We start from the raw sequence: 25,095 nt of genomic DNA, 5'->3' as shown, positions 1-25,095 counted from the left end.
GCCATTTAAATAATCTGTAAATAGATATAATACACAGGTGCATGACCCTGACTCAACAAAACTCTTTGGGCGATTTAACTTAATGGTTCAACCTTGAACCATGTATTCCACCTGCCTCAGGTACAATCACAACAAAAAATGTTGTGGTAACGAAGTACTCTCTAATCATGTTGTTCAGCAGCCCATTAAAAATGCTTTTAAACTCCTGCAAAATAAATTTTCCAAAAATTCCAGTACGTTCAATAAACTTGACCATTGGGCAAAAAGGTATTTAGAGGCATGGAGTCATAGAGATGTACAGCATGGAAACAAATCCTTCAGTCCAACCCGTCCATGCCAACCAGATATCCCAACCCAATTTAGTCCTGCCTGCCAGCACCCAGCCCATATTCCTCCAAACCCTTCCTATTCATATACCCATCCAAATGCCTCTTAAATGTTGCAATTGTACCAGCCTCCACTGTATCCTCTGGCAGCTCATTCCAAACGCGTACCACCCTCTGCATGAAAAAGTTGCCCGGTAGGTCTCTTTTATATCTTTCCCCTCTCACCCTAATCCTATGCCCTGGAGTTCTGGACTCCCCCAACCCCAGGGAAAAGACTTTGTCTATTTATCCTATCCAAGTCCCTCATTATTTTGTAAACCTCTATAAGGTCATCCCTCAGCCTCTGACGCTCCAGGGAAAATAGCCCCAGCCTTTTCAGCCTCTTCCCGTAGCTCAAATCCTCCAATCCTGGCAACATCTTTGTAAATCTTTTCTGAACCCTTTCAGGTTTCACAACATATTTCCGATAGGAAGGAGACCAGAATTGCACGCAATATTCCAACAGCGGCCTTCTTCACTATCCTATCTTCGAGGAGAAAGTGAGGTCTGCAGATGCTGGAGATCAAAGTTGAAACTTTATTGCTGGAACAGCACAGCAGGTCAGGCAGCATCCAGGGAACAGGAGATTCGACATTTCGGGCACAGGCCCTTCCTCCCATTCCTGAGGAAGGGCCTGTGCCCGAAACGTCGAATCTCCTGTTCCCTGGATGCTGCCTGACCTGCTGTGCTGTTCCAGCAATAAAGTTTCAACTCACTATCCTATCTACCTATGAATCCACTTTCAAGGAGCTATGAACCTGCACTCCAAGGTCTTTTTGTTCAGCAGCACTCCTTAGGATCTTACCATTAAATGTATAAGTCCTGCTCAGGTTTGCTTTCCCAAAATGCAGCACCTTGCATTTATCTGAATTAAACTCCCATTGGCCCATCTGATCAAGATCCCATTGTAATCTGAGGTAACCTTCGCTGTCCACTACACCTCCAATTTTGGTGTCATCTGCAAACTTACTAACTATACCTCTTATGCTCACATCCAAATCATTTATATAAATGATAAAAAGTAGTGGACCCAGCACCAATCCTTGTGGCACTCCATTGGTCACAGGCCTCCAGTCTGAAAAACAACCTTCTACCACCACCCTCTGTCTTCTACCTTTGAGCCAGTTCTACATCCAAATGGCTGGTCCTCCCTGTATTCCATGAGATCTAACCTTGCTAACCAGTCTCCCATAGGGAACCTTGTTGAACACCTTACTGACGTCCATACATGTCACATCTACCATTCTGCCCTCATCAATCCTCTTTGTTACTTCTTCAAAAAACTCAATCAAGTTTGTGAGACATGATTGCCATGCACAAAGCCATGTTGACTATCCATAATCAGTCCTTGCCTTTCCAAATACATGTACATCCTGTCCCTCATGATTCCATCCATCAACTTGCCCACCACTGACATCAACCTCACTGGTCTATAGTTCCCTGGCTTGTCCTTATCACCCTTCTTAAATAGTGGCACCACGTTAGTCAACCTCCAGTCTACCAGCACCTCACCTGTGACTATCTATTCTACAAATATCTCAGCAAGAGGCCTAGCAATCACTTCCCTAGCTTCCTACAGAGTTCTAGGGTACACCTGATCAGGTCCTGGGGATTTGTAGATGCATTTCAAGACATCTAGGACTTCCTTCTCAGTAATATGGACATTTTTCAAGATGTCACATCTATTTCCCTACATTGTATATCTTCCAATTCTATCTGAGTTTATTTGCCCATCCACGTGATCTGTATAGTTTAATAATATCTTTGTCAATAAGTTGTAATGATAAAGCATTGTCATGTGTTTTCCAAAGCAATCGTAATTCCAGCACAGGTAGAAGCTGTGCATGGGGACCCAGAGGAATTGCTATCTTATCACGTTCTGAACAATTTTTTGCTCAGCGAATCCTCCATGCATGGAACCCTCTGAAAGGTTTGTTTTAAATTGAAGATTTTGAAGAGTTTTGATGGAATTAAGTAAAATATTTACTGATGAAAAGCCAGACTGTTAAATACATAGTTACTCAGGAATTAGCCCATTAAATTGGGCCCATACTTACCATACCACCTGCAACTGCTCCTCCCCCAGATGACTTACATACTGTAGCACTTACGCAACACACGATACTGCCCCAACCAACCCCCCCCCCCCCCCCCCCCCCCCACCGCCGTGCTTTAACACTTGCAGTTGGAGAACACAGAAAAAGCAATTTGACACATGTAAATCAATATTATTTTAGCAAATGTTCTTGATGTACAAATGTTTGATGGTGTAAGAAAACAAAAACAATTTACTTTCCTGATTTGTATTACTGTACAGCCTAAAACATTACAATTAAGAAACTACTTACCAAGTTTGTATTGCAAAAGGTGTTAGCTTTCATAAGATCAGTTAAATCAGAACTTTTGCTTTTCAGTTACTATGTTAACTTTCTAATATTAAGCATTCTGTTTTGTTCCCCACAGGCCTTTGCAGGAAACACAAACTCAGATGGAGTAGTGAGACATGATTTACAGCATCCAATTACAGCACGCTATGTACGTTTAGTACCACTGGACTGGAATGGTGAAGGTCATATTGGGTTGAGAATTGAAGTCTTTGGTTGCCCCTACTGTAAGTATTATTATAAGTATGAAATAGAACATCCTTGCATACAAACCACAGAATGTGAATTGCAATGCCACATATTACCTAAGTGACACGATCACTTATAAGTTGCCAGAGGTTTTTATGCATTTTGAAGGCTTATATTTGGACACAAGATTTGGCAACTTGGTTACTGTTTTGACAGTTCACTTAGCACGAGAGACATTTCATTTGAATGCAGATTCTACAGAATTTTCGGTTTTTAATTGAGGACATTGTGGTAACTTCCTCAAACCTCAGCAGCAAATTCTTGCTTTTGGCTTTGGTTTATGTTAGGAAACATTTCACATAGAAACAATAAGTGCAAATCTGGAAAAACAAGCATTTTCAAGAAGCCAAATATTGTGTATTTTGTTCGGAGGGAGAGTGGTATTTTAATGTAGTTTTTTTTGGAATCACAGAGATTCATTTGATTAGCTAACAGATGAAAATTGATTTGTACCATCCTCAAAGTTTCTCTGGGTGCAGAGAGGTAAGTCGGAACAGACCTAAAAAGAGAATAAGTTTGATAGCTAAAGTTAAAATAAACAATTTTGCCAATCATTTTTGTACATTTCATGAGCTGGAACAGCAGAATGTATTAATATTTATCTGGAAATATATTGGCCAATACTCATGAGCTCATGATGTGCCTATCATGCTTTTTCTAAAATAAAATGTAGCACAATGTTAACAAAGCAAACTAAAATGTCCCCTTTCCTTCCCTGTATATATCATATATGTCCAATCCATCTGTAAGGATCCAATCAGTGAAGTTGAAGTATTTGTATTATGCAGGTTTGATTTTCCAAAGTTGTTTATCATAAAACTCAACACTTTCAAACTTGTCTGTAGCTGTGAATCATTGCCATCTGTGTGAATTTCATGAATAAAATTGATGATCATTTTTATTTCATTTTGTAAAATAAATTGAATAATATATTTGTTTCAGTCTATTGTTGTTGACAGGGGAAGAGAAAGAAACTGCAGCCCATACTCTTACTCTCTGTCATCAGTGTGGTTTTATTTGGCAGGGTAAATATGTGTGTTTCTTAGCATCCCACAGCACCTCCTTTAGCACATGGTCAATTTAACTAACTAGTAGCAGATTTGTTGTGAGTCTAAGATAAAGTTGAATATTTCTTCACACAAAGTGTAAACACTATGTCAATCACTCATCATACATGCATGGATTCATGAACAAGTACAATTAAAGAAAATAGAGAATTTTTACAACCTATTATTGAGTGACTAATTTATAATTAATAGTTTTGTGGCTAGCCTATTGTGAGAAAACTTTTGTTCTGGGTCATTTGAGATCAGTCATGCTGTTACAACTTACAGGAGCAGTGTGCTAGAAATCAAGCCCCACTTGTAATAAGTAGTAATTTTTGTTCAGTAGAGAAACCTGATCCATGCTTTCTATTAGCCTTGGCAGGACACTGATTTCTAATTAGCTTGAGATGTCAGTTCAATAGTTATTTCATAAATGAAAAAATATCTGTGCAAATTTATTTGAGTGTACTAATAGAAAGTTAGCAATATTGGCACATGCTTAGTAACTATACTGCCTTCACCTTTGGGACATGTTTCTTACCAATTCCCAACTTAAGAAATTCAAACATTCAGTTGGTAGTCGAACCAATGACATGACAAGATTTTATTGTTTAATAATTTTAGAATCATAAGACCTGTCTGGCAGAGAAAAAAACCACTTTGTCCATCATATCTGTGCAAGCCAGGAAAAGAGCCATCGAGATTCAATTCACTTTCTTTGTTTGGAGCCTAGTTTTGAGGCTGATGATACTAGAGGTACATTTTACTGTAGCCAAATGTGATAAGCAGTATTGTCTAAAGTCTACCTTTACAATCAACTGAAATGTGAAAATACAGAAGAAACGTTTCACTTGTTCATTCAGCACAGTCAAGAACACACCACACAATACATTTGAGTCTAACCTTTAATTCGGCATTTTGTTCTATCAGAATCAGTTCAAGGTGATTTTTAGCTCCCAAGGGTTTATTTCTGTTCTTTTCCTATCAAAACCTGAGAACTTTTAAACTCACAGCTATCTTTCACAGTGAGGGCTTTCCCCTGGAGATCTCTTGCACAAGCCAGGTGAATCTTACAGCCTCATTTTAAGTCCTCATGAACTTTTCAGTCCCAGCGCAAGCTCGCACCTCTATTCCTGCAGTTAATCACAGTGTCATGCTGTCTGGAGCTGCTGTCTTATCCTCTATCTCTCCCAGGGATCCCTGCGGACAAACCTTCTCTGAGTTTTCAGAGAAAACTTCAATACTTTCCCCTGTTAAAGTTCACTTCCATGGCAACATGAATCACATGGCCCTTTCCTGAGCTAGAAATGCTAATTAACTATCCTTGAGGCCTGAACTCCCTGTTATGTTGGAAATAAATGGAAAGTTTGAAGCATAACTATTTACAACTTGACATTCTCAAAGTTTTTCTGGAAGCTTGAACTTTAGCTGCTTGGAATAACTCTCAAAGTGGATGCTTCTACCATTGCCTCAAAATTTAAGCAATTTGAACCTTCTTCCCTAGATAATAAACTGGATATCCTTTAATATCGAACAGTCAATCCACCTATTTTGTAGTCAGGTAGAAATCAGAACAACTCGCATGACCCCCTTCATTATACCTTAAAGAAATATGATTGAATCTTTGCATTTTTTGGGTAATTGTATTTCTGCCAAGTGTCACAGGGTGTTTCCCTCCAAGAGATCCATCAGTTTTTCTTGTGTGCAAATTCCCAGCTTAACCAACTAACATGCCCAGATGGCTTTCCTTCTGTCCATTTCTAGTCACTTCTCCAATTATATAACTGTGAGTAATTGCCATTATTGGGATATCCTGGGATTTCCTGGCATCCCTGGTAATGGATGGTCAAGCGTTAGCAGTTCATAAATCCCCCTCAGCAGAGTGGCAGAGGAGTCACAAACCAATGCCACACATGGCATGTAAATAGCACTGATGACACTTCCTCAAAAACACAGCTGCACGGTCCTACACCTATTGTGGTCTAAACATCTGGTCACACAGATTACCTGTGTTAAGCCATATTCCCTCTTACAGCCCTCCAAGTCACTGCTCCTTCTACACATTGTAGGCCAGTATCTTGTCACTGTTCAATGTGGGAACATTATGTATAACAAAGTCTTCAATTACTTCAAAACATTCACTTTTATATACCAAAAGTGAGCACAACTCAAACGGAAGCTGCATTTACCTCTCGGAACTAAAATAAACTTTATGCATGTCAAGCACCAATGATTTTACAGTCACTGAATGATCCCAGATCCCAGCTCACATCTTCTGGAACCAGGAGTTAATTAAATCCTGTTTGGCTTGTAGCGCCTGATGCTGCTGTGCTCTCATGCGGAAGATGATGTTCCTCTTTGTCAGTGTCCTCGACCTTCTTCCTGAAAGTTTGTTCCCACTCCCCCAGTTCTTCAGCATCTATCATAACCTGTCTTTGCCTGCCTTAGTTGTATTGAGCACTACACAGCATGCTGGGATAATGTGACAAGCAGCAGAACCTCATTTTAGGTTGTCCTTTCATCATTGGAATTTGTTTATTATACCGATGATACTACCTCAGTTAAGGAGTAGAGTAACACAGTCACAGTCTTTGTCCCTCAGTAATCTGGCTTCCCAAATGCAGCAGGAACACTACAACTTCAAGGAAATTGGCATTATAATACTTTATATACTATACATTATATACTATAAACCTCTAGCATATTAATGGAGTGAAGCCCTTTCTTATTGATGAACTCAGCTGCAATATGATGTGAACCTATCAGCCTGATGTATGCAAAGTCTATCATATCTGCATGTGCAGGAGGACAGCTATGTATGTTGTTGAAACTAATTGCTCAGGATGTAGCACTGCCCTCGTCGGGGGTAGTTAGATGAAGTGATGTGGTCTAACACAAATGGCACTGGTTATGGTCTTAATACATTTGTGTATGGATAATTGAGAGAACCCACATAGGTTCCCAGTGACTTCTTGGCAGGACCAAGTTATGTAAAAGTTTGATGCAGCTGTTACCTTGATGGCCACTAGGATAGGATGGCCACCCATCTCTTCAGGTTGCAGGCCCTGCTCAAGTACCTGGCATGGCTCTAAAACAGTGACCTGGGACATCCTCTGTTTGTGCTGACACTGCACCTTTATCACCTGAAGGAAATAGCATTAAAGCCAATAGACTCTGGTTCTCCTATATCTTTTATGCAACCTGAAGAGATGTTTAGCTTTGACCTCATTCTGTGCAGGCTGCTTGGCATCCATTGGAAATAAGTGTTAGTCCTGGGCTTGAGATGCATCTGTTCCTTTTCACTTTCTCTGCATCTTGCATGTATTGTGGACAACTGCTGTGGCTAGATCTGTTTGTAAAGTTTGCAACAAAATAATGATGTCAGCATTGAGCATTAACTTCACTTACAAATAAAAGCTTTGTATATGTTCCACAAAGCGGGACATGGATCTGTCCAACAAGGAGGGCTATGGAATTACTCTACATGGCTCTAATATGACTCAATAAGATTATTTAGATTTGGAACAGTTCCTACAGATTGGAGGGAAACTAATGTAACTCCACTATTTAAAAAGGGAGGTAGTAAGAAAACAGAAAATTTTAGACCATTGAGTCTGATGTCAGTGGTAAAGATTCCAGAGTCCATTATAAGGATTTTCTAAACAGAGCAGTGAGAAAACAGTGACACAATCAGACACAGTCAGCATAGATGTACAAAAGCAAAATTATGCTTGACTAATATACTGCAATTCTTTAGGATGTAATTCATAAAGTTGTTCAGGAAGCCAGTGGATATGGTTTCTTTGGACTTTCAGAAGGCTTTCAGCAAAGTCCCTTATAAGAAATTAATGTGTAAAATTAAAGCTCATGGGATTGGGGGTAATGTATTGAAATGGTTAGAAAATTGGTAATCTGAAAGGAAACAATGTAGGAATAATGTTTTTTTTTCCTAAATGGCAGGCAGTGCTTGGTGCAGTACCACAGGGTTCATTAATAGGACCCCAGCTATTCACAAAGATAATGATTTTGATGAGGGAATTAAATGTAATATTTCAAACTTTACAGGTGACACAAGGTTGGACGGAAGGGTAAGCTGTGAGGAGGATACAGAGAGGTTGAAGTGTGATTTGGACATGCTGAGTGAATGGGCAAATGCATCACACATGTAGTTTAATGTGGATAACTGTGAGGTTTTCCACTTTGATAGTAAAACTGGGAAGGCACATCACTTTTTAATGACTGTAAATGGAGAGAGGGAATGTTCAATGAGACTTGGTATTCTTGTGCACCAGCCACAAAGTAAGAGTGCTGGTGCAGCAGGCAGTAAAGAAGGCAAACTACTTTGGCATTCAATGCAAGGGGATTTGAACATAGGAACAAAGATGTCTTATTGTAATTATACAGGGCATTAATGAGGCAACACCTCAAATGTAGAGTGCAGTTTTTCTCCCCTTATCTGAGGAAGAATATTCTTAGTATAGAGGGAGTACAGTTTAGATTTACCAGATTGGTTCTTGGAATGACAAGACTGACTTATGAGGGGAGATGGAATAATTTAGAAAAATGAGGGGAAAATCTCATAGAAACCGGTCAAAATTATAACAAGGCTGGACAAATTTGATGCAGGAAGGATATTCCCAATGGTGGGTAGCCTACAACCAAGGGTCATAGTTTAAGAATAAGGGGGAAATCTTTTAGGACTGAGATGAAGAGAAATTTATTGAACTAGAGTGTGATGAGCCTGTGGAATTTGCTACCATAGAAAGTGGCTGAGGCCAAAATATTCTGTCTTTTCAATAAGGAGATAGATAGAACGTTTGTGGTGAAAAGGATCAAGTGATAGAGCAGGAGGGCAGGATTAGGATATTGAGTTCAGTGATCACCGTGATCCTATGGAATGATGCAACAGGCTGGAGTGGTCAAATGGCCTGCTCCTGCTCCTATCTTCTCTGTTTCTATGGCATTTTGAGATTGGACCATATTCTGATGAAAGCATTAACAATCATTTTGTAAAAAGCAAGTTACAAACCTCCTCTAATCTGAGACGCTATTCATTTTATTTGGCTGTGGACGAGGTTAATACGACTGGCAGAGGCATGTAATTTTGGTTTAATTCTGTATGAGATGCTGAGAGACCATTTAGTGTATGGGATTAATTATGTAAGCATGCAGAACTGGACTTCAAAGATGCACTGCAGCTGGCTTTATTATTAGAAAATGTGGCAGTGGAGCATGGGAACTACAGGACATCCCAGTGGAAGTGGACATCCTCACCTGTCCAACTGAGCTTAGGGAGCACCATGTGAGTGTAGGCAATTGTAGAGCCTCTTGCAGGGCATATCCTGATCAGAGGGACCCAGGCCAGTCCACAGCAGAACCCCCCAGCAAAGCCGAATCTCAGCCAAGTAGCTAAAAGCTTCTACAGGATCTGGGCTGGCAACCATTGTAGTTGCTGCCTGTACATGGGACTCAAGACAGCAAAGGAGTAGTTGTGGGTGTGTTTGCCGAGCTGATTTGCAGACATTTTGCACCTATCTAGGTGACATTTTCAGTGCTTTAGAGCCTCCTGTGAAGCACTGCTGTACTGTGTCTTCTGGACTTTATTTGGTTCTGTTCCTGTTGCTTCCAATTGCCAGTTCCAGTTGTTTGTTCCAGTAGTTGGTATATTGGGTCTAGATCAATGTATTTATTGATGGAACCCCTGGATTACTGCCATGCCTCTAAAAACCAGCAACCAGAAGCAACAGGAATGAAACCAAATAAATTCCAGAAGACTCAGCACAACAGCGCTTCACAGGAGGCTCCAAAAAGCACGGAAGATGTCACCTACACAGGGGACAAAATGTCTGCAAATCAACTTCCCGGCTCAGCGAACATACCTACAACCAGGGCAAGCGGCACCCGAGCTACAAATCTTTATGCAAACCTTGAGCAAAGGAGTCATACAAGACCTGACTTGAGTAAGTAAACTCATAGACCAGTGCCCAAGAGAGTGCACTCCCCGGAGTGTTTGCAACCAGGTGGACCTTGGTGACTACAAGATCCTTGACAGGTGTTGTTAACCCGGGCCAATCAGGAAGCACTGGCTGACCAATATTAACAGGGGATTACATGGGGGTCCAGGAGTCCCTGGAGAAGGAGCTTGTGTCTCTCACTGTGTCTCACACCTGCACACACACATGAGTGCTGGGGAAAAAAATAAGCACTACCACAGTTAGGCGGCAGTGTGGGGGTTAGCAGTAAAAAAGAAAAAAAAGAAGAAAAAAAATAACAGGGGATTACATGGGGGTCCAGGAGTCCCTGGAGAAGGAGCACGTGGTATCTATCAACACCCTGGAGTTGTTCAGGGAGAGGTGGGTGCCGCAGGGAGTGGAGTGCATTATTTCCCCCTCCAACTCTCTTTTGATTTAATCCCTACCCTCCCCTTCACTGTTTGATCACACAGCATTGCCCTTTGATGTGAAGGGCACTGCTTATCACTGGCCACTCGGGTGTTTCCTTCCTTCCTTGCGGTGGAAATTTGAATAAAGATTCGTGCACCTTGTGTCCTTCACTGTGTCTCACACCTGGGGAGAAAATAAGCACTACTGCAGTTAGGCGGTAGTGTGGGGGTTTTAAAAAAAGAAAAAAAAATTAACGGGATTACATGGGGGTCCGGGAGTCCCTGAAGAAGGAACACACGGTGTCTACCAATACCCTGGAGTTGTTCAGGGAGAGGTGGACACCTCGGGGTTATTTCCCCCTCCGGTTCTATTTTGATTAAAATTTTCTCTACCCTCTCTTTCACCTTTTTCTTTGATCACTCAGCATTGCCCTTTGTTGAGAAGGGTATTGCTTGTCACTGGCCACTTGGATGTTTTCTTTCTTCCTGGTGATGGAATATAAATAAAGATTTACGCATTTGTTGTTCTTCACTGTGTCCTACACCTGCACACAAACAACAAAAAAAAATTAACAGGAGATTTAGAATCTCCTCAGTTCAAGGGACTGACTGCGAACTGGCTGGTCACACCCAGTGTACTGTGCACAAGTAAATAAAGGATGACTTGGTGATGGGATACTGACCTCTGTGCAGTTATTTCAGCCCCTCTTAAATGTTAAATCTCCCTCCTTCGCCATCCTTGTCCCCACACCATCTCAGGTTGTTACTTTGTTTCCTCCAATCTGCAGTGTTGATTCCCCATTTCCCTTACCACAACAGGGTTTGTTGAATTTTACCCATCTCTTGACGTTCATTGCACAGACCCCCAGGACTCACTGTGGGCATCTTCTCGACCGGCTTTAACACACAGCCCCAACTGATGACTGACTGTACACCTGAATGTCCTCAGTTCAGATTCCCCCTGACTGCTTGCACTGAATTTGCAGAACTGACTGAGGCCCATTGCTGGGCTGTACTGAGACAGAGCCCTCACCTTGATCTCCCCAAGTGGACAGCAGATCTGCCCAAGCCACTGGACTTGGCAGTAATTACTGCCCTAGACTGACTGTACCAAGAGCCCCTCATTGACCGCAGACCCCCTTGACTTGTCAACTTTGAGACATAGCCATTTGGCTGATGCAGTGTGATTGCCACATAGGCTGCTGGCACATGTTAAAGGGGTTAGATTAATTTATTCATTTTTTAAAATTCATTCATGGGATGAGTGTGTCACTAGCCAGGCCAGCATTTATTGCCCATCCTTAATTGCCCAGAGGGCAGTTGAGAGCCAACCCACATTGCTGTGAGTCTGGAGTCACATGTAGGCCAGACCAGATAAGGATGGCAGATTTCCTTCCTTAAAGGCCATTAGTGAACCGGATGGGTTTTTCCATCAATTGGCAATGGATTTATAGTAGTCATTAGATTCTTAATTTGAGACATTTATTGAATTCAGATTCCACCATCTGGCAAGCCAGGATTTAAACCCAGCTTCCCAGAACATTATCTGGATTCACAGTCTAGCAATAATACCACTAGACCATTGACTCACCATGATGTAACAATATGTCCCATACAGCAACATGTTCAGTCCACTTGCCTTCACTGGGAACCATGACAAACTGCCTGCCTTGTGTCTGATATGAACAGCAAAGTAAAATTGAGTTATTGTGACCCCTGAAGGTCTGGGTAATGGGGCAATGCACCAAAAAGGCATGGGTGTTGTGAGCATTCAGGTAGGTGCTAAGTGAGTGAACACTAAGAGCAAGTAACCCTGAGATGTAGCCTGTTCCAGTCTGTGAGCTGGGTGCCTTGTAGTGTGCGTACAAAGTGTCCTTGCTGCAACATTCCAATGAGAGGTGTTGATGTGCTCCAAAGTGAACATGAAAGCACAGAAGCAGAATATATGTGGATCTAGGAAGTGCCATGTTGATGGTGTGAGGGCTGATATATGTCAGATGTCAGCATGTGTGGAAATGGAGTGTGTTTGGCCGCTGCCCGGAGAGGTTGGTGTTGTGCATCAAAATTGGAGGTCCAGATGAGCAAGCGGGGAGCTGCAGTCACTAGGTACCTGCTCGTTTGAGAATTCTCCACATCTAGTCTCTATCCAACAAGTGGGAGAATCAGAAACTGTTTATTTCTGAGGTGATATTAGGTTGGAATGAGGGGGATAATGAACAATAATCTCCATTAATCGACCTCTCGGTGCTGACAAGCAAGAATCTTGTCTCAACATTTGAGACTTAGATGTGAAATGTGACTTGTTGGCCGTGACCGTGAGAAGTTCTTTGCTCAATATCTCAATCTGTTTCTCTCAAATTTCTCCCTATTGCCCATGTTGTTCAGGGTGTGGACCCGCAATCATAAAATAAACCATCTTAAAAACTGCAGAATTTACAAATTTAGCCAGGTTAAAATGCAATTTTGTGTTCTCCTAAGTAACAAGTTCAAGTAGCCTTTTCCTGTTTTTACAATTATTCCACTGTCTATACATGGTCATATTTGTGACCTTTACAGTTCACTTAAGTTATCAAATCTGAATTGTTATTTTTGAATCCTTCAGCATCTTTTGACACTTAGATAATTAAGTTGATCAAGGAGAAATTTATCATGACCTGATTCCATGACCCACAGTTGCACCCTTTGAATAGTGGTCAACTAATTTTCATTAAATATACTTTGACAAGAATGCTTCTCTTCCGGTTGATAAAATAAACTGAAATGTTTTTCCTGTATGGTTTACTCATGACTTTAATCCTGACTTAAGAATTTCAGAATATTTATTCCTACAGGCATATTTATTCCTGACCATAAACCGTGACTTAGTTCTTCTGCTTTGGTTTATTTTTTAAACCTGCTGCTAAAGCAATGTGTACATTCTCAAACAGTTTGGAAAATATCTGTTGGAGCTGGGAATGAAATATTTCTTGATATGCCACAGTGGCATTCAGTTTAATCCATTTTACACAGATAATTTTCTTAAAGTATCAAGAACAGCCTGAATGCTAAGAACATCAAGTGGTTTGGGGCTGTTCTACACCAGCAAATAAGTGTTGTTCAACAAAACTGTGAGGGCTCACTGCACGTACAAACATTTTATTGAGCTGGAATCTAATTAAATAGGTTACAATTAGGTCTGATTTCCTGGTAGGTCAGAAGAAACTGATGTAAATAGATCTTAATAAACCACTCTAGTAGTAGGAAATGGATTTTGCCCAGCATTGTCAGCTAAATTCCTGAAAGTTGTCATAACCAAGAGACATAGTAGTGCTAGAAACATTAATTTGCTGCGTTTGAAACCTGAAAAAAAGAAACGTGGAGTGCTTTTTTAATTCACTTGTGAGATGTAAGCATCGTTGGCAGGCCACCATTTGTTGCCTGGCCCTAATTCCCTTGAGAAGATGGTGCTGAGCTGCCTTCTTGAACTATTGCAGTCCAAATGCTGTAGCTTGACCCACAATGCTCTTAGAAAGGGAATTCCAGCATTTTGACCAAATGACAATGAGAGAATAGTGATATATTTCCAGATTAGGATGGTGAGTGGCTTAGAGGGGAACTTGATTTTCCAGTATAATTTTAAATTTCATTGAAAATAAGGGATTCCTAATATATTCAGGAATTACTAAGAATATTGCCTTTGAACTTTTTATAAATTATCTGTCTCCAAGCATGCAAGGTTTTACTTTTAATGAAAAATGGCACCTCCAACAATGTAGCATTTCCTCCATATGACATAGAATTATCAGGTTGGATTGTGCATTAAATTCGAAATGGGGAGCTTGGGCCCAGAATTGCAAATACAATCGATGAGTCAGTCTGACTATGTATAGTGCCAATCTCTTTAAAAGGTACAACAAAAAGTATGAGACAATTTTTGAAGATTCAATTTGATTTTTTTTTATTACAAAGCCATTTCTTCTGTAGGTTATGTATACTAGATGCTGCTAAGAACTATGAACAATATCCAGGCTTGGGCTGGCAAGTAGCAAGTAACATTTGTGTCACACAATGACAGTCTCCAATAAGAGACAATCTAACCACTGCACCTTGGCATTCATAGGTGTTACCATCACTGTGTCTCCCCATGATCAACATGCAGGAGTTGGTATTGACCAGAAACTCAACTGGATTCACTACATGAACACAGTAGCTACAAGAGTAGGTCAAAGGCTAGGAATAATGCAACATGCAATTCGCCTCCTGACACCCCAAAGGCTGTTTTTCATTTACAAGGCAGAAGTCAGGAGTGTGGTGGGATAGTGTCCACTTACCTGGGTGGGTGCAGCTCCAATAATGCTCAAGAAGCTTGACACCATCCTGGACAAAGCAGCCACCTTGATTAGCATTACATCCACAAGCGTTCACCCCCTCCACTGCAACTGCTCAGTATCATCAGTGCCTACGTTATACAAGATGCACTGCAGAAATTCAGCACAGCTCCTCGGACAGCACTTTCTAAACCCATGACCACTTTCATCTAGAAAGACAAGGGCAGCAGACATATGGGAACACCACCACCTTCAAGTTCCCCTCTAAGCCACCATCCCAACCTGGAAATATATCACTATTCTCTCATTGTCACTCGGTCAAAATACTGGAATTCCCTTTCTAAGGGCATTGTGGGTCAAGCTACAGCAAGTGGACTGCAGCAGTTCAAGAAGGCAGCTCAGCACCACCTTCTCAAGGGAATTAGGGCCAGGCAATAAATGGTGGCCTGCCAACGATGCTCACATCCCACTAGTAAGTAAAAAAACACTGCACGTTTCATCACCAAGAGTCGATTTGCAAGTACTGTGCTCCAGAAATGATCAAATTCTGGAGCATAAATCCATTTTCACATCCTTATCATTCACCTGTCTCCATTGTATTCCATAGAACTATTGCCTTACTTTCCAAGTAGCATCAAAGAACCTATTGTTGCATGGGGAAGTACGTCCTTTCAAACTATGTTCATTCCTGTATTTTGAATATGTTAACTCTCATAACCAGAACTCCTTTCACTCATATGTATGCTCATATCAGAAAGTCAAATCTTCAGAAGTTTCTGCTTTATATAACTGTGTAGTAAAATGTGTCAGAGACTACCAAGCATTTGTTTGACAAAACAGAAACAATCCTATAACTATAGCCTGAAGTGCTGGATGTGCATTGTTTGATGAAGTGATACTTGCATTCAGGGCAGAATTGTAGCGTACCTTATTTGAATGAATTATTGCTTGTCTCAGACCTAGAAGAGGCATTCACCCCTGGTAAACAACATATTTCAGAAAATATTATCACAACAAATGAAACAGTTTTACCTTATTTCCAAACTTTGCAGAAATCAAATATTATCCAGCTTCCCTTGAGTATTGCACAATACAACATTCGTGCACTAAACAGGTTTGTTAAAAAACAGAAATATTTTCATTAAAAATAGAATTGTATAAATAAAAGCCTGCACTCAGCTAATAAAGAGACAACTTCAGCTCTTGTTTTGCACTGCTCAGTAGTCTTCTGCTCTCTCATAATATTAGTGAATTGTCCTGAGTAATAGTAATCTGGTAGCAGGTAAGATGAAATGCAAACCTTTTGAGATTATTTTAATCTTTTTCTTCCTGCTGTTTGAGAGATATTTTGCACAGTAATTTAGCTCTCAGCAGATTGTACCCAAATTGTCTTATTGCATATTTCCAAATACTTGAAGGTGATAAAAATTAAAATTCTTTTTAATTTGCAGTTTTCACCACTTTCTTTGTTAGTTTGTGAAGGGATCACTTCGTACCAATATTTTTTAAAAAACACACATTATAACAGCTTATAACTAAAAGCCCCAGAAAACAGATTGCAACATATGATTTAACACAACCTTCTGAATTAGGGATGTCAATAAAATGTCAGTCTCGCCAGTAATGCTGATGTTCCAGGAATTAATTTTAAAAATCGGTCGGAAAGGTGAATGGAAAAGACAGTACGTTTTGATCAGTTCAGGCCAAACTGCGCAACTCAGTCCAGAAAAAAAAAACTAGTCAACCTAAAACTGAGTTTTCTCTTACTTATTAGATGGATAGGAATTCAAGCATAAGAGAATATTTCATTTTGGCATTTACCAGATCAGTTGGATGCAAATGTAACTTTAAAATTGTCAGCTTTAGATTTATCTCCAATCCAAGTGTACATTCTTTGATAACCCCACTATCAGTCCTGAATATCATTATAAAAATAAAGGGTCACAGGACACAAAATGTTAACTCTGCTTTCTCTTCACTGATGATGCTAGTCCTGCTGAGTTTCTGCAACAATTTTACTTTAAAAGTACTCAGGGTGGCACGGTGGCCCAGTGATTAGCACTGCTGCCTCACAGCACCAGGGTCCCAGGTTCAATCACAGCCTTGGGTGACTGTTTGTGTGGAGTTTGCGCGTTCTCTGTGTGGCTGTGCTCCGGTTTCCTCCCACAGTCCAAAAGTGTGCAGGCCAGGTAAATTGGTCATAGTGTTAGGTGCACTAGTCAGAGGGAAATGGCTCTGGGTGGATTACTCTTTGGAGGGTTGGTGTGGACTTGAAGGGCCTGTTTCCACACTGTAGGGAATCTAATCTACCTTTTGCATCAACTGTTACTACAGAATGTTCCAATAGAAGAAAACATTGGAACCTTTATCTAATGATAAAGAGAACTCTCATCAAACAGATATTTTAAGACAATCTAACAAAAGAAATAATCAAAAGAACTACAGATGCTACAAGTCAGAAACAAAAAACAGATATCGCTGGAAAAGCTCAGCTTTCTGAGGAAGGGTCACTCCACCCAAAACATTAACTCTGATTTCTCTACACAGATGCTGACAGACCTGCTGAGCTTTTCCAGAAATTTCTGTTTTTGTTTCTGATTTATAGCATCCATAGTTCTTTCGATTATTTATTTTTTGTTAGATTCTCTTAAAATATCTTTGTTGGCAGCATCTTTGAAAAGAAATCAACGTTAACGTTTTGGGTTGAGTGATCTTTCCTCAGATAGCTGAGCTTTTCCAGCAATCTCTGTTTTTGTTTGTGTTTGTAGAAATAAACAATCATTTGTTCTTTTAGAGGTTACAGTCTGCTTACCATTCAATAGAGTACTTTCTTTTCTACAAAGCTAATTTTAAAGAAAAACATCTTATAGATGAGGTGGTACATGTTCAAAGGATTTTTCCTCCTTTTACCAATCAGTGAATATTGACTTCTTGGATAAAAACTATGATGATGTTTTGAATGAATCTGCTTTCACCCACTTTCTGACGATCACATTAAAATTTAATTTTAGCATGTTCCCCAGTTATTTCCTGAATGCACCTCTCCAGGTGTTCTTACAATTTATAGTGTACTGCTCTGACATATCCAACATCTTCCTTACTGATATCTGAATGGGTTGCTTCGTGGGCAGCACAGTGACACACTGGCTAGCACTGCTGTCTCATAGAGCCAGGAACCTGAGTTTGATTCTAGCCTTGGACAACTGTCTGCGTGGAGTTTGCATGTTCTGTCTGAGTCTGTGTGGGTTTCTATCAGGTGCTCTGGTTTCTTCCCATCATCGAAAGATGTGCAGGTTACATGGATTGGCCATGGTAAATGCAGGGTTACAGGAATAGGATGGGGATCTGGGTGGGATGCTCTTCAGAGGGTCAGTGCAGACTCAATGGGCCGAATGCAATATAGGGATTCCAGGATTCTATGACTTCTCATCAAATTCCACACTGTCGGCTTATTTATATAATTTGCCTGGTACTCTGCTCTCCTGATTCGATAACAAAGTCTAATTGATTGATTTCCTCTCAAGATTAATAAATTCAGTCATCACATTCACCTCAATGACTGTTCCCACTCTGGCCCATATCATTCTGTGTGAATCAATTGTTTACTTTGCATCACTTAAAACTAAGCTCATTCTGTTTGGCTTCTGACAAAAGTTTTAGGCCTCTTCTAACTTTCTTGTTGTCTGATCAAAATGGGTTGTAATTCTATCCTGAGATGAATTACACACTAGGAAAAAGTGAGGACTATTGATACTGGAGATCAGAGTCGAAGTGTGGTGCTGAAAAAGCACAGCCGATCAGGCAGCATCCAAGGAGCAGGAGAATCGACATTTCGAGCATATGCCATCCATTCCTGATAAAGGGCTTACGCTCGAAACATTTATCCTCTTGCTCATTGGATGCTGCCTGACCAGTTGTGCTTTTCCAGCACCACACTCAACGGCCATGAGTTACATATTACCAAATACTGTCTGATGCCAAGACTGTAACCTTCCATAATAGGTGAAATGCAGGAAAGATTCATGACATTCTCTTCCTGGCATGAGAAAGTTGCTTGATAATGTGAGGCTGAGTGACTGGTTTATATTCTCTGGGATTTAGAAGAACATGCCATCTAGACTTCCAGTGCTGCATCTTTATTGATTTTTCAGTGCATCCAATATTTATCTTGTGGTGGCCTGTTCTTGAGCAGTAATATTGTGTTATTATATGTGTGTGTGTTGTGACATAGTTAATATATTATTGGATGGAAACTTTGATTATGTGGATGTTTTTAAGGCATAAAGATAATTCATTTCTTATAGACGGTCATGAGACTTTGGAAATTGCTTCCTCAAAAGATGGTGGAAGCAGAGACTTTTTTATATTTTTAAGGCTGATGTAGACACATTCTTGATAAACAAAGGAGTGAAAGGGTATTAGGGCTAGGCAAGTCTGTAAAGTCATCAAATCAGCCAAGATCTTATTGAATGGCAGAGCAGGCTCAATGGGCTGAGGGGCCAATTCAGTTCCTAATTCAGAAGTTTGTATGTTTGTACATGAAATTTCCATTTTATACACATCAGGATTAGTCCAGAAAATGCAACATTTTAAAAGTCTGTAACAGTTTATAACTCAGGTTGAATATGGTCTGAAGTTTACCTATTACAAATAATCAAAATATTTACTTTTTCAGATGCAGTTTTTTTTTAGATTCTCTACAGTGTGAAAACAGGCTCTTCGGCCCAAACAGTTCACAAACCTCCGAAGAGTAACCCACCTTGACTAATGCACCTGACACCATGGGCAATTCACCTGGCCTGCACATCTTTAGACTGTGGGAGGAAACCCACGCAAACACAGGGAGAATGTGCAAACTCCACACAGTCACCCAAGGCTGGAATTGAACCCAGGACCCTGGTGCTGTGAGGCAGCAGTGCAAACTACTGAGCCACTTTTCTGACCTGCTAGATGTTTTGATTAACAATCCATACCGAAAATATTAACTTGTGTTTTTTTCCCCCATGGCTGTCGACTAAGTGTCTTGTGCATTTTATTTATTGGATTTCTGCAGTTATTTTTTATTTTAATTAATGTGATTTCTTGTTTTAATTTGGTGCAGTTTTGAAACAGTTTTTTGTAGCTGTATCTAAAAGTCTGGAGTGATGTTTTAACTCTGTAGCTGGTTGTAAGCTGAGGACAGTATTAAACATAAGGTTTTTCTAGATTTCTATTTAAAAGGAAATATTTTGCTTGAGGACAAATTAACAATTCACTTTTCCTCTGTAATTGCACAAGGTTTATGGTGATCCTGACCCATTAAATATTCATCTTGTGTTATGGAATTATTCCTAGCAACTTGATGGAGAACCCCAACTCCATTCTTCAATTTGTTTTATCTTATGTTCAATATGGAAATATTTTATCCTTGGTGAAAGCTTCCAATTTGAGAATTTGCCAGTTTTCTACTTTAAACCGATGCCTAAACTGATTTTTTTAAAACCAAGTATTGGTCGTCTATCCTAATGTCTCCTTTGGTGGGATAGTTGGCTCAGTTGGCTGGATGGCTGGTTTGTGATGCAGAGTGATGTCAACAGCATAGATTTGATTCCTACACTGGCTGAGGTTACCATGAATCTCCTTTTCAATCTCTCCATCCATCTGAAACATGGTGATCTTAGGCTGCACCATCACCAGTCCTCTCTTGAATGAGAAAGCAGCCCTGTGGCCTCATAAGACTATGGCATATTTACCTTCTTTATCCTCTTTGGTGCAGTGTCAGTTTTTAACCAACTGCTCTACTATGTAATTCCGTGGGATGCTTTGATAAACTAAAGATGTTATACCATTGCAAAGTTATGCACAACACTGGAAGAAGCAGCGCTCTGAAAGCTAGTGCTTCCAAATAAACCTGTTGGACTATAACCTGGTGTTGTGTGATTTACAACTTTGTCCACTCCAGTCCAACACTGACACCTCCAAGTTATGGGTACCATTGTAAGATCATGTTGTCCTATATCAAGCCTGTTAAATACAAGAGCTCCTCCTGAACTTCATTGTCTGACTGATTAATACAATTATTCATTTCAGTGAGTGTCGTTTGTTCTACATATATTTATTGAGGAACTCTATTTGCTAGCAAGGTTCATTAGTTCACTAAACCAAATCGAGGGATCAGAAGATTTAAATTCTTCTAGAAAATAACTGCAAAATCCATAGATAATTGAAGTTTCATTTAAATCTGTTACCTTGTTTGTGCCCAGCACAAATGATAAACTGTGTAAAAGTCCTGATCTAATTTATCTTTTCTAATGATTTGCCATTCTACATACTTCAGTGAATAAAAAATATGTAGCTGTCTTTTCAAAGGACTATTAATCAGAATGAGGCTTAGTTTGTAGAACATGGTTTGACATTCTTCTATTGGCACAACTTGAAGAGATCAATTTAGCGCTTCTACAATGTTTGTGTTCAAAGAATTTGAATCCTCTCATTTCCATGTCAAATTGCATACTGTGAAGACCAGTAAACAGGTATGAATAGGAAAATGAGCAATTACAACAATCCACAGAATTAAGAAAAAATGACGTGAGCTTTAATCTTGCTGTCCCAATGAGTTGAAGTCAATTTTCATATTTGAATTTTACATGGTGCATGAAATAAAAATGACCATCTAAAATACATGTACAATGTGAATAGGATATGGCACATTAAACTTGGAATTTAATGATTTGCTAACCCCAACTAACCACAGCTCATCTATTTTTAATTATTTAAAATCAATATTTAAACAAGGATAAATTCCAGATTTATGCATATTGAGTACTTCAAATTTGTTTCAGAAAAGACAAACCTTTTTGATGGGCATAATATTAGATAGATAAGAAATAGATTTTACATTTGAATAATACATTATTACATTAAACGTAGTTAGATCCATTTGATTGACAAGATAAGATTATCACCCCAAATACTTACAAAGGGAACAATAAGCTTCATTGGAAGTTCCTGTAATAACATGCACACAGTAAAAGCATTACACAGGTTAGATGAAATTAATTTATGTTAATTTTGAAGTAAGATTATTCAAAAACATTTGTGAGCATTCTCAAAGTGAAAACATCACTTTTACCATTGAAGCTATTTCATACTCTGTGATGCAATATTGTATTGTGGATTCTGAGTACTGAGCAGACAAAAACCTTGCCTAATCTGTATTTTGGGAATACAAAATGTTTCAGAGGAGTGGTGGGGAAAAGTTTATTTAGTACTACTGGTATACTTGCATTGATTCCCTCAGGGCAGGCGATTGTCTGCATAATGCACTATCTATGCAATCCATGTCACATTCTTCATAAGTATTAATGAGGGATGCCATGTGCAGATATTGATTCTCTGGTGAACGGAAAATTGCCATAGTGCACATAGGTCTATGTAAATGATTTTTTTCCCTTATTATCTGCACAGAGCTATGATGTTTGATTCACAAACATTTTGTGTTGTTTTCTGGATAAGTGTCAATTAGTGGAAAAAATATGTTATTTACTGTCATGAACAGAAAGCAGCCACAGAAAGATTAACTAGTGCTGTATAACCTGGATTTACTTTCATCGCTTACTGTCAAGTCGAATTTCACTTGAAGATGGGAGCACAGTGACTGCTATTGAGCTACCAGCTATCTAGTTGTCTGTTACTTGGAACAGAACATGCATTGTGAAGATGGCAGCAGGAATATTGCTTGTTTAAATTCAATTACAGTCTACAACTATGTAGCATAATGATGCCCTGCGTTGGTAAATAGCAGTTTCTTACCAACTTCATCTTGAGATATGGACAGCATTGACAAACTAGTACTTACTGTCCATCACTAGTTACTTTGAGTGCATTAGGAGTCAACATCACAGTACGGACAGCAGTCATATATTAGCTATTCTGGTTTGAGGTGACTGATTCTCTTCTTTAAAGATATTAGTGAATTAGTTGAGTTCTTTTTTTGTGGCTAGCCCACAAATTACTGTATTTAAACTATTCCAGTTAACCATTTTGTTGATTGAGACTTACCTTAGTTGCTTTGGAACTGTGCTGTCTTGCCCAGATATTACTACTTTAACTCTGCCATGTATTTATCGATGAATCTCATCAGCAGTGAAAATGTTTTACCTACAAGAGACTCTGATAGGTAAGAAATCAACAGCTGAAATTATTGATGACAAAATTATTAACGAAAGGGAATAAACATATACATAGCAATAAGTTTCATTTATATGGTGCACTTAAAGAGGTAAAAGGTCTGAATGCACTTCGGAATGGTGATTACAGTTTTTAAAAAATGACAATTATCTCAAGAAATAGAATTTGGGAAAGATTGCCAAATTTTGATCAAATTGATTTTAAAAGTCTTTAGAACATCTTAAAAGAGAAGAATAGTCGAAAACCAAGAATTTTAAGGAACAAACTACAACAGTTTTGGCCAAGGTTGCAGAAAGCTGGTCGCCAATTGTTGAGCATTACAAATCAGAGATGCACAGGGGACCACAATAGGAGGACTGGAGATTACATTCATTAGAATAGGTGTGTCCATAGAAGGTTGGCTAGGTTGATATTATTCTGTGGTTCTGGGTTCAAGTTTCACTTTAGGATCTGAGCATAAAAATCAAAGCTGACACTGCAGCACTAAACTGAGGGTGTGGTTGCACCATTGCTCTGTTATTTGCAGGATATATTCTGTGATTTCTCAGGAGGGTATAAAAGATCACATGGCATTGTTTTGAAGAAGAGCAGTAAACATTTCTACAGTGTGCAGACCAGTATGTATCAACGTCACAAAAAGGATAATCTGGTTACTTTTATATTGCCATTGGTGATATACAAATCAACTGCAGTGTCTCATATATCACAACAGTGACATACTTCAAAAGTAGTTCACTGTTGGCAAAGCACTTTGTAATGCTTTAATGGTAATAAAAAATTCTATAAAAAAGCAATCTTTTTTCTTACATTGAGATATTGCTAGGACCCAGCAAGCAAGGGGTTGATAGGTGAATGAGATTTGTAGTGAGTTAAGGCACAGGCATTGGAAAGATGAATGGCAAACCAAGAGTTAAGCCTAGGTAGAAAAGGCTTGAAGAGAGTTTAAGCAACTGATTGACCTAGGGGAAGTATGGAGGTAGATTATGTGTTATGGTCAGAAACATGATGTGGATGGATTGCCGGTGTTGGATTGGAGTGGACAAAGTCAGAAGTCACACAACACCAGGTTATAGTCCAACAGGTTTATTTGAAATCACAAGCTTTTGGAGTGTAGTCTCTTCATTAGGTGCAGTGAGAAAGAAGAGCACACAGACACAGAATTCATAGACAGAGAGATCAAGGGCAGAAAGATCAAAAGGTCACACAAATGGTGTGAGTGGAGTGTCAGTTAAGTATCTGCAGGTGACCAAGAGTGTTAGGCAGTATGTAAAATGTCTACAGCTGAATAACAAGTGAAGGGATTATAACACAGAGAGATAATTGAGGCAGAGATAATTACAAAAAAAGTAAAAATAAGGTGGTGCTGGAGACAAACTAAATGACTGAAATAACATGTTAGGTGTAACAGTCGTGTGCTGAGGGCCTGACCAAAGTAATAAGTAATTCAAAACTGTACTCAAATTAAGGTAGGGAGATCATGGCAATTTATCAAGGTGATGGTGTTAAAACAGGATAGTAATGAAGATTTTACAGATACATAACAGGGTGGTGGGGTCACATGTAGCGTGACATGAACTTAAGATCACGGTTGAGGTCGTCTTCATGGGTATGGAACTTGGCTTTCAGTTTCCTTTCGATGATTCTGCATTGTTGTATATCTCAAAGTCTGCCTTGGAGGACACTTGCCTGAAGATCAGAGGCTGAATGCCCTTGACGGCTAAATTGTTTCCGGACTATGAAAGGATGCAGAAAAGATTTACAAGATGTTACTGGGACTGGAGGGTTTGAATTATAAGGAGAGGTTGGATAAGCTGGGATGTTTTTCCCCTAGAGGCTGAGGGGTGACCTGGTAGAGATTTCGAAAATCACGAGGGGCATAGATAAGGTGAATAGCCAAGGTCCTTTCCATAGAGTAGGGGAATTCAAAACTAGAGGCCATTGGTTTAAGGTGAGAGGGGAAAAGTTTAAAAGGGATTTGAGCGGTAACTTGCCTAAACAACATTAATGAACTAGGTGAGCTTTTCTGACAATCAATAGATACAAGGTCAGCTTAACTGATACAAGCTTTTATTTTGTTTTGTACTCACTCCAGGTCAGACAGCGTGGAAACAGATCCTTCAGCCCAATTCATCCATGCCAATCAGGTTTCTGAAACTAAAATGTCCCCATTTGCCTGTGTTTAGCCCATATCCC

General features: G+C 39.6%; 1 protein-coding gene across 1 annotated transcript in view; it reads left to right on the top strand.

Annotated features, from left to right (window-relative positions):
- Positions 1-25,095, top strand: part of LOC122550254 (contactin-associated protein-like 2) — a 2,045,475-nt gene that overhangs the window by 781,843 nt on the left and 1,238,537 nt on the right. The window contains exon 4 of the mRNA XM_087987230.1: positions 2,829-2,976. Coding sequence (XP_087843356.1) covers positions 2,829-2,976 — 148 coding nt within the window. The remainder of the gene's footprint in view (positions 1-2,828; positions 2,977-25,095) is intronic.

The sequence above is a fragment of the Chiloscyllium plagiosum genome, unplaced genomic scaffold (genome assembly GCF_037043375.1).
Source record: "Chiloscyllium plagiosum isolate Xiang-an unplaced genomic scaffold, Cpla_swu_hap1 HiC_scaffold_5, whole genome shotgun sequence".
NCBI classification, from domain to species: Eukaryota; Metazoa; Chordata; class Chondrichthyes; order Orectolobiformes; family Hemiscylliidae; genus Chiloscyllium; species Chiloscyllium plagiosum.
This window is presented reverse-complemented; position numbering and strand designations above follow the sequence as displayed.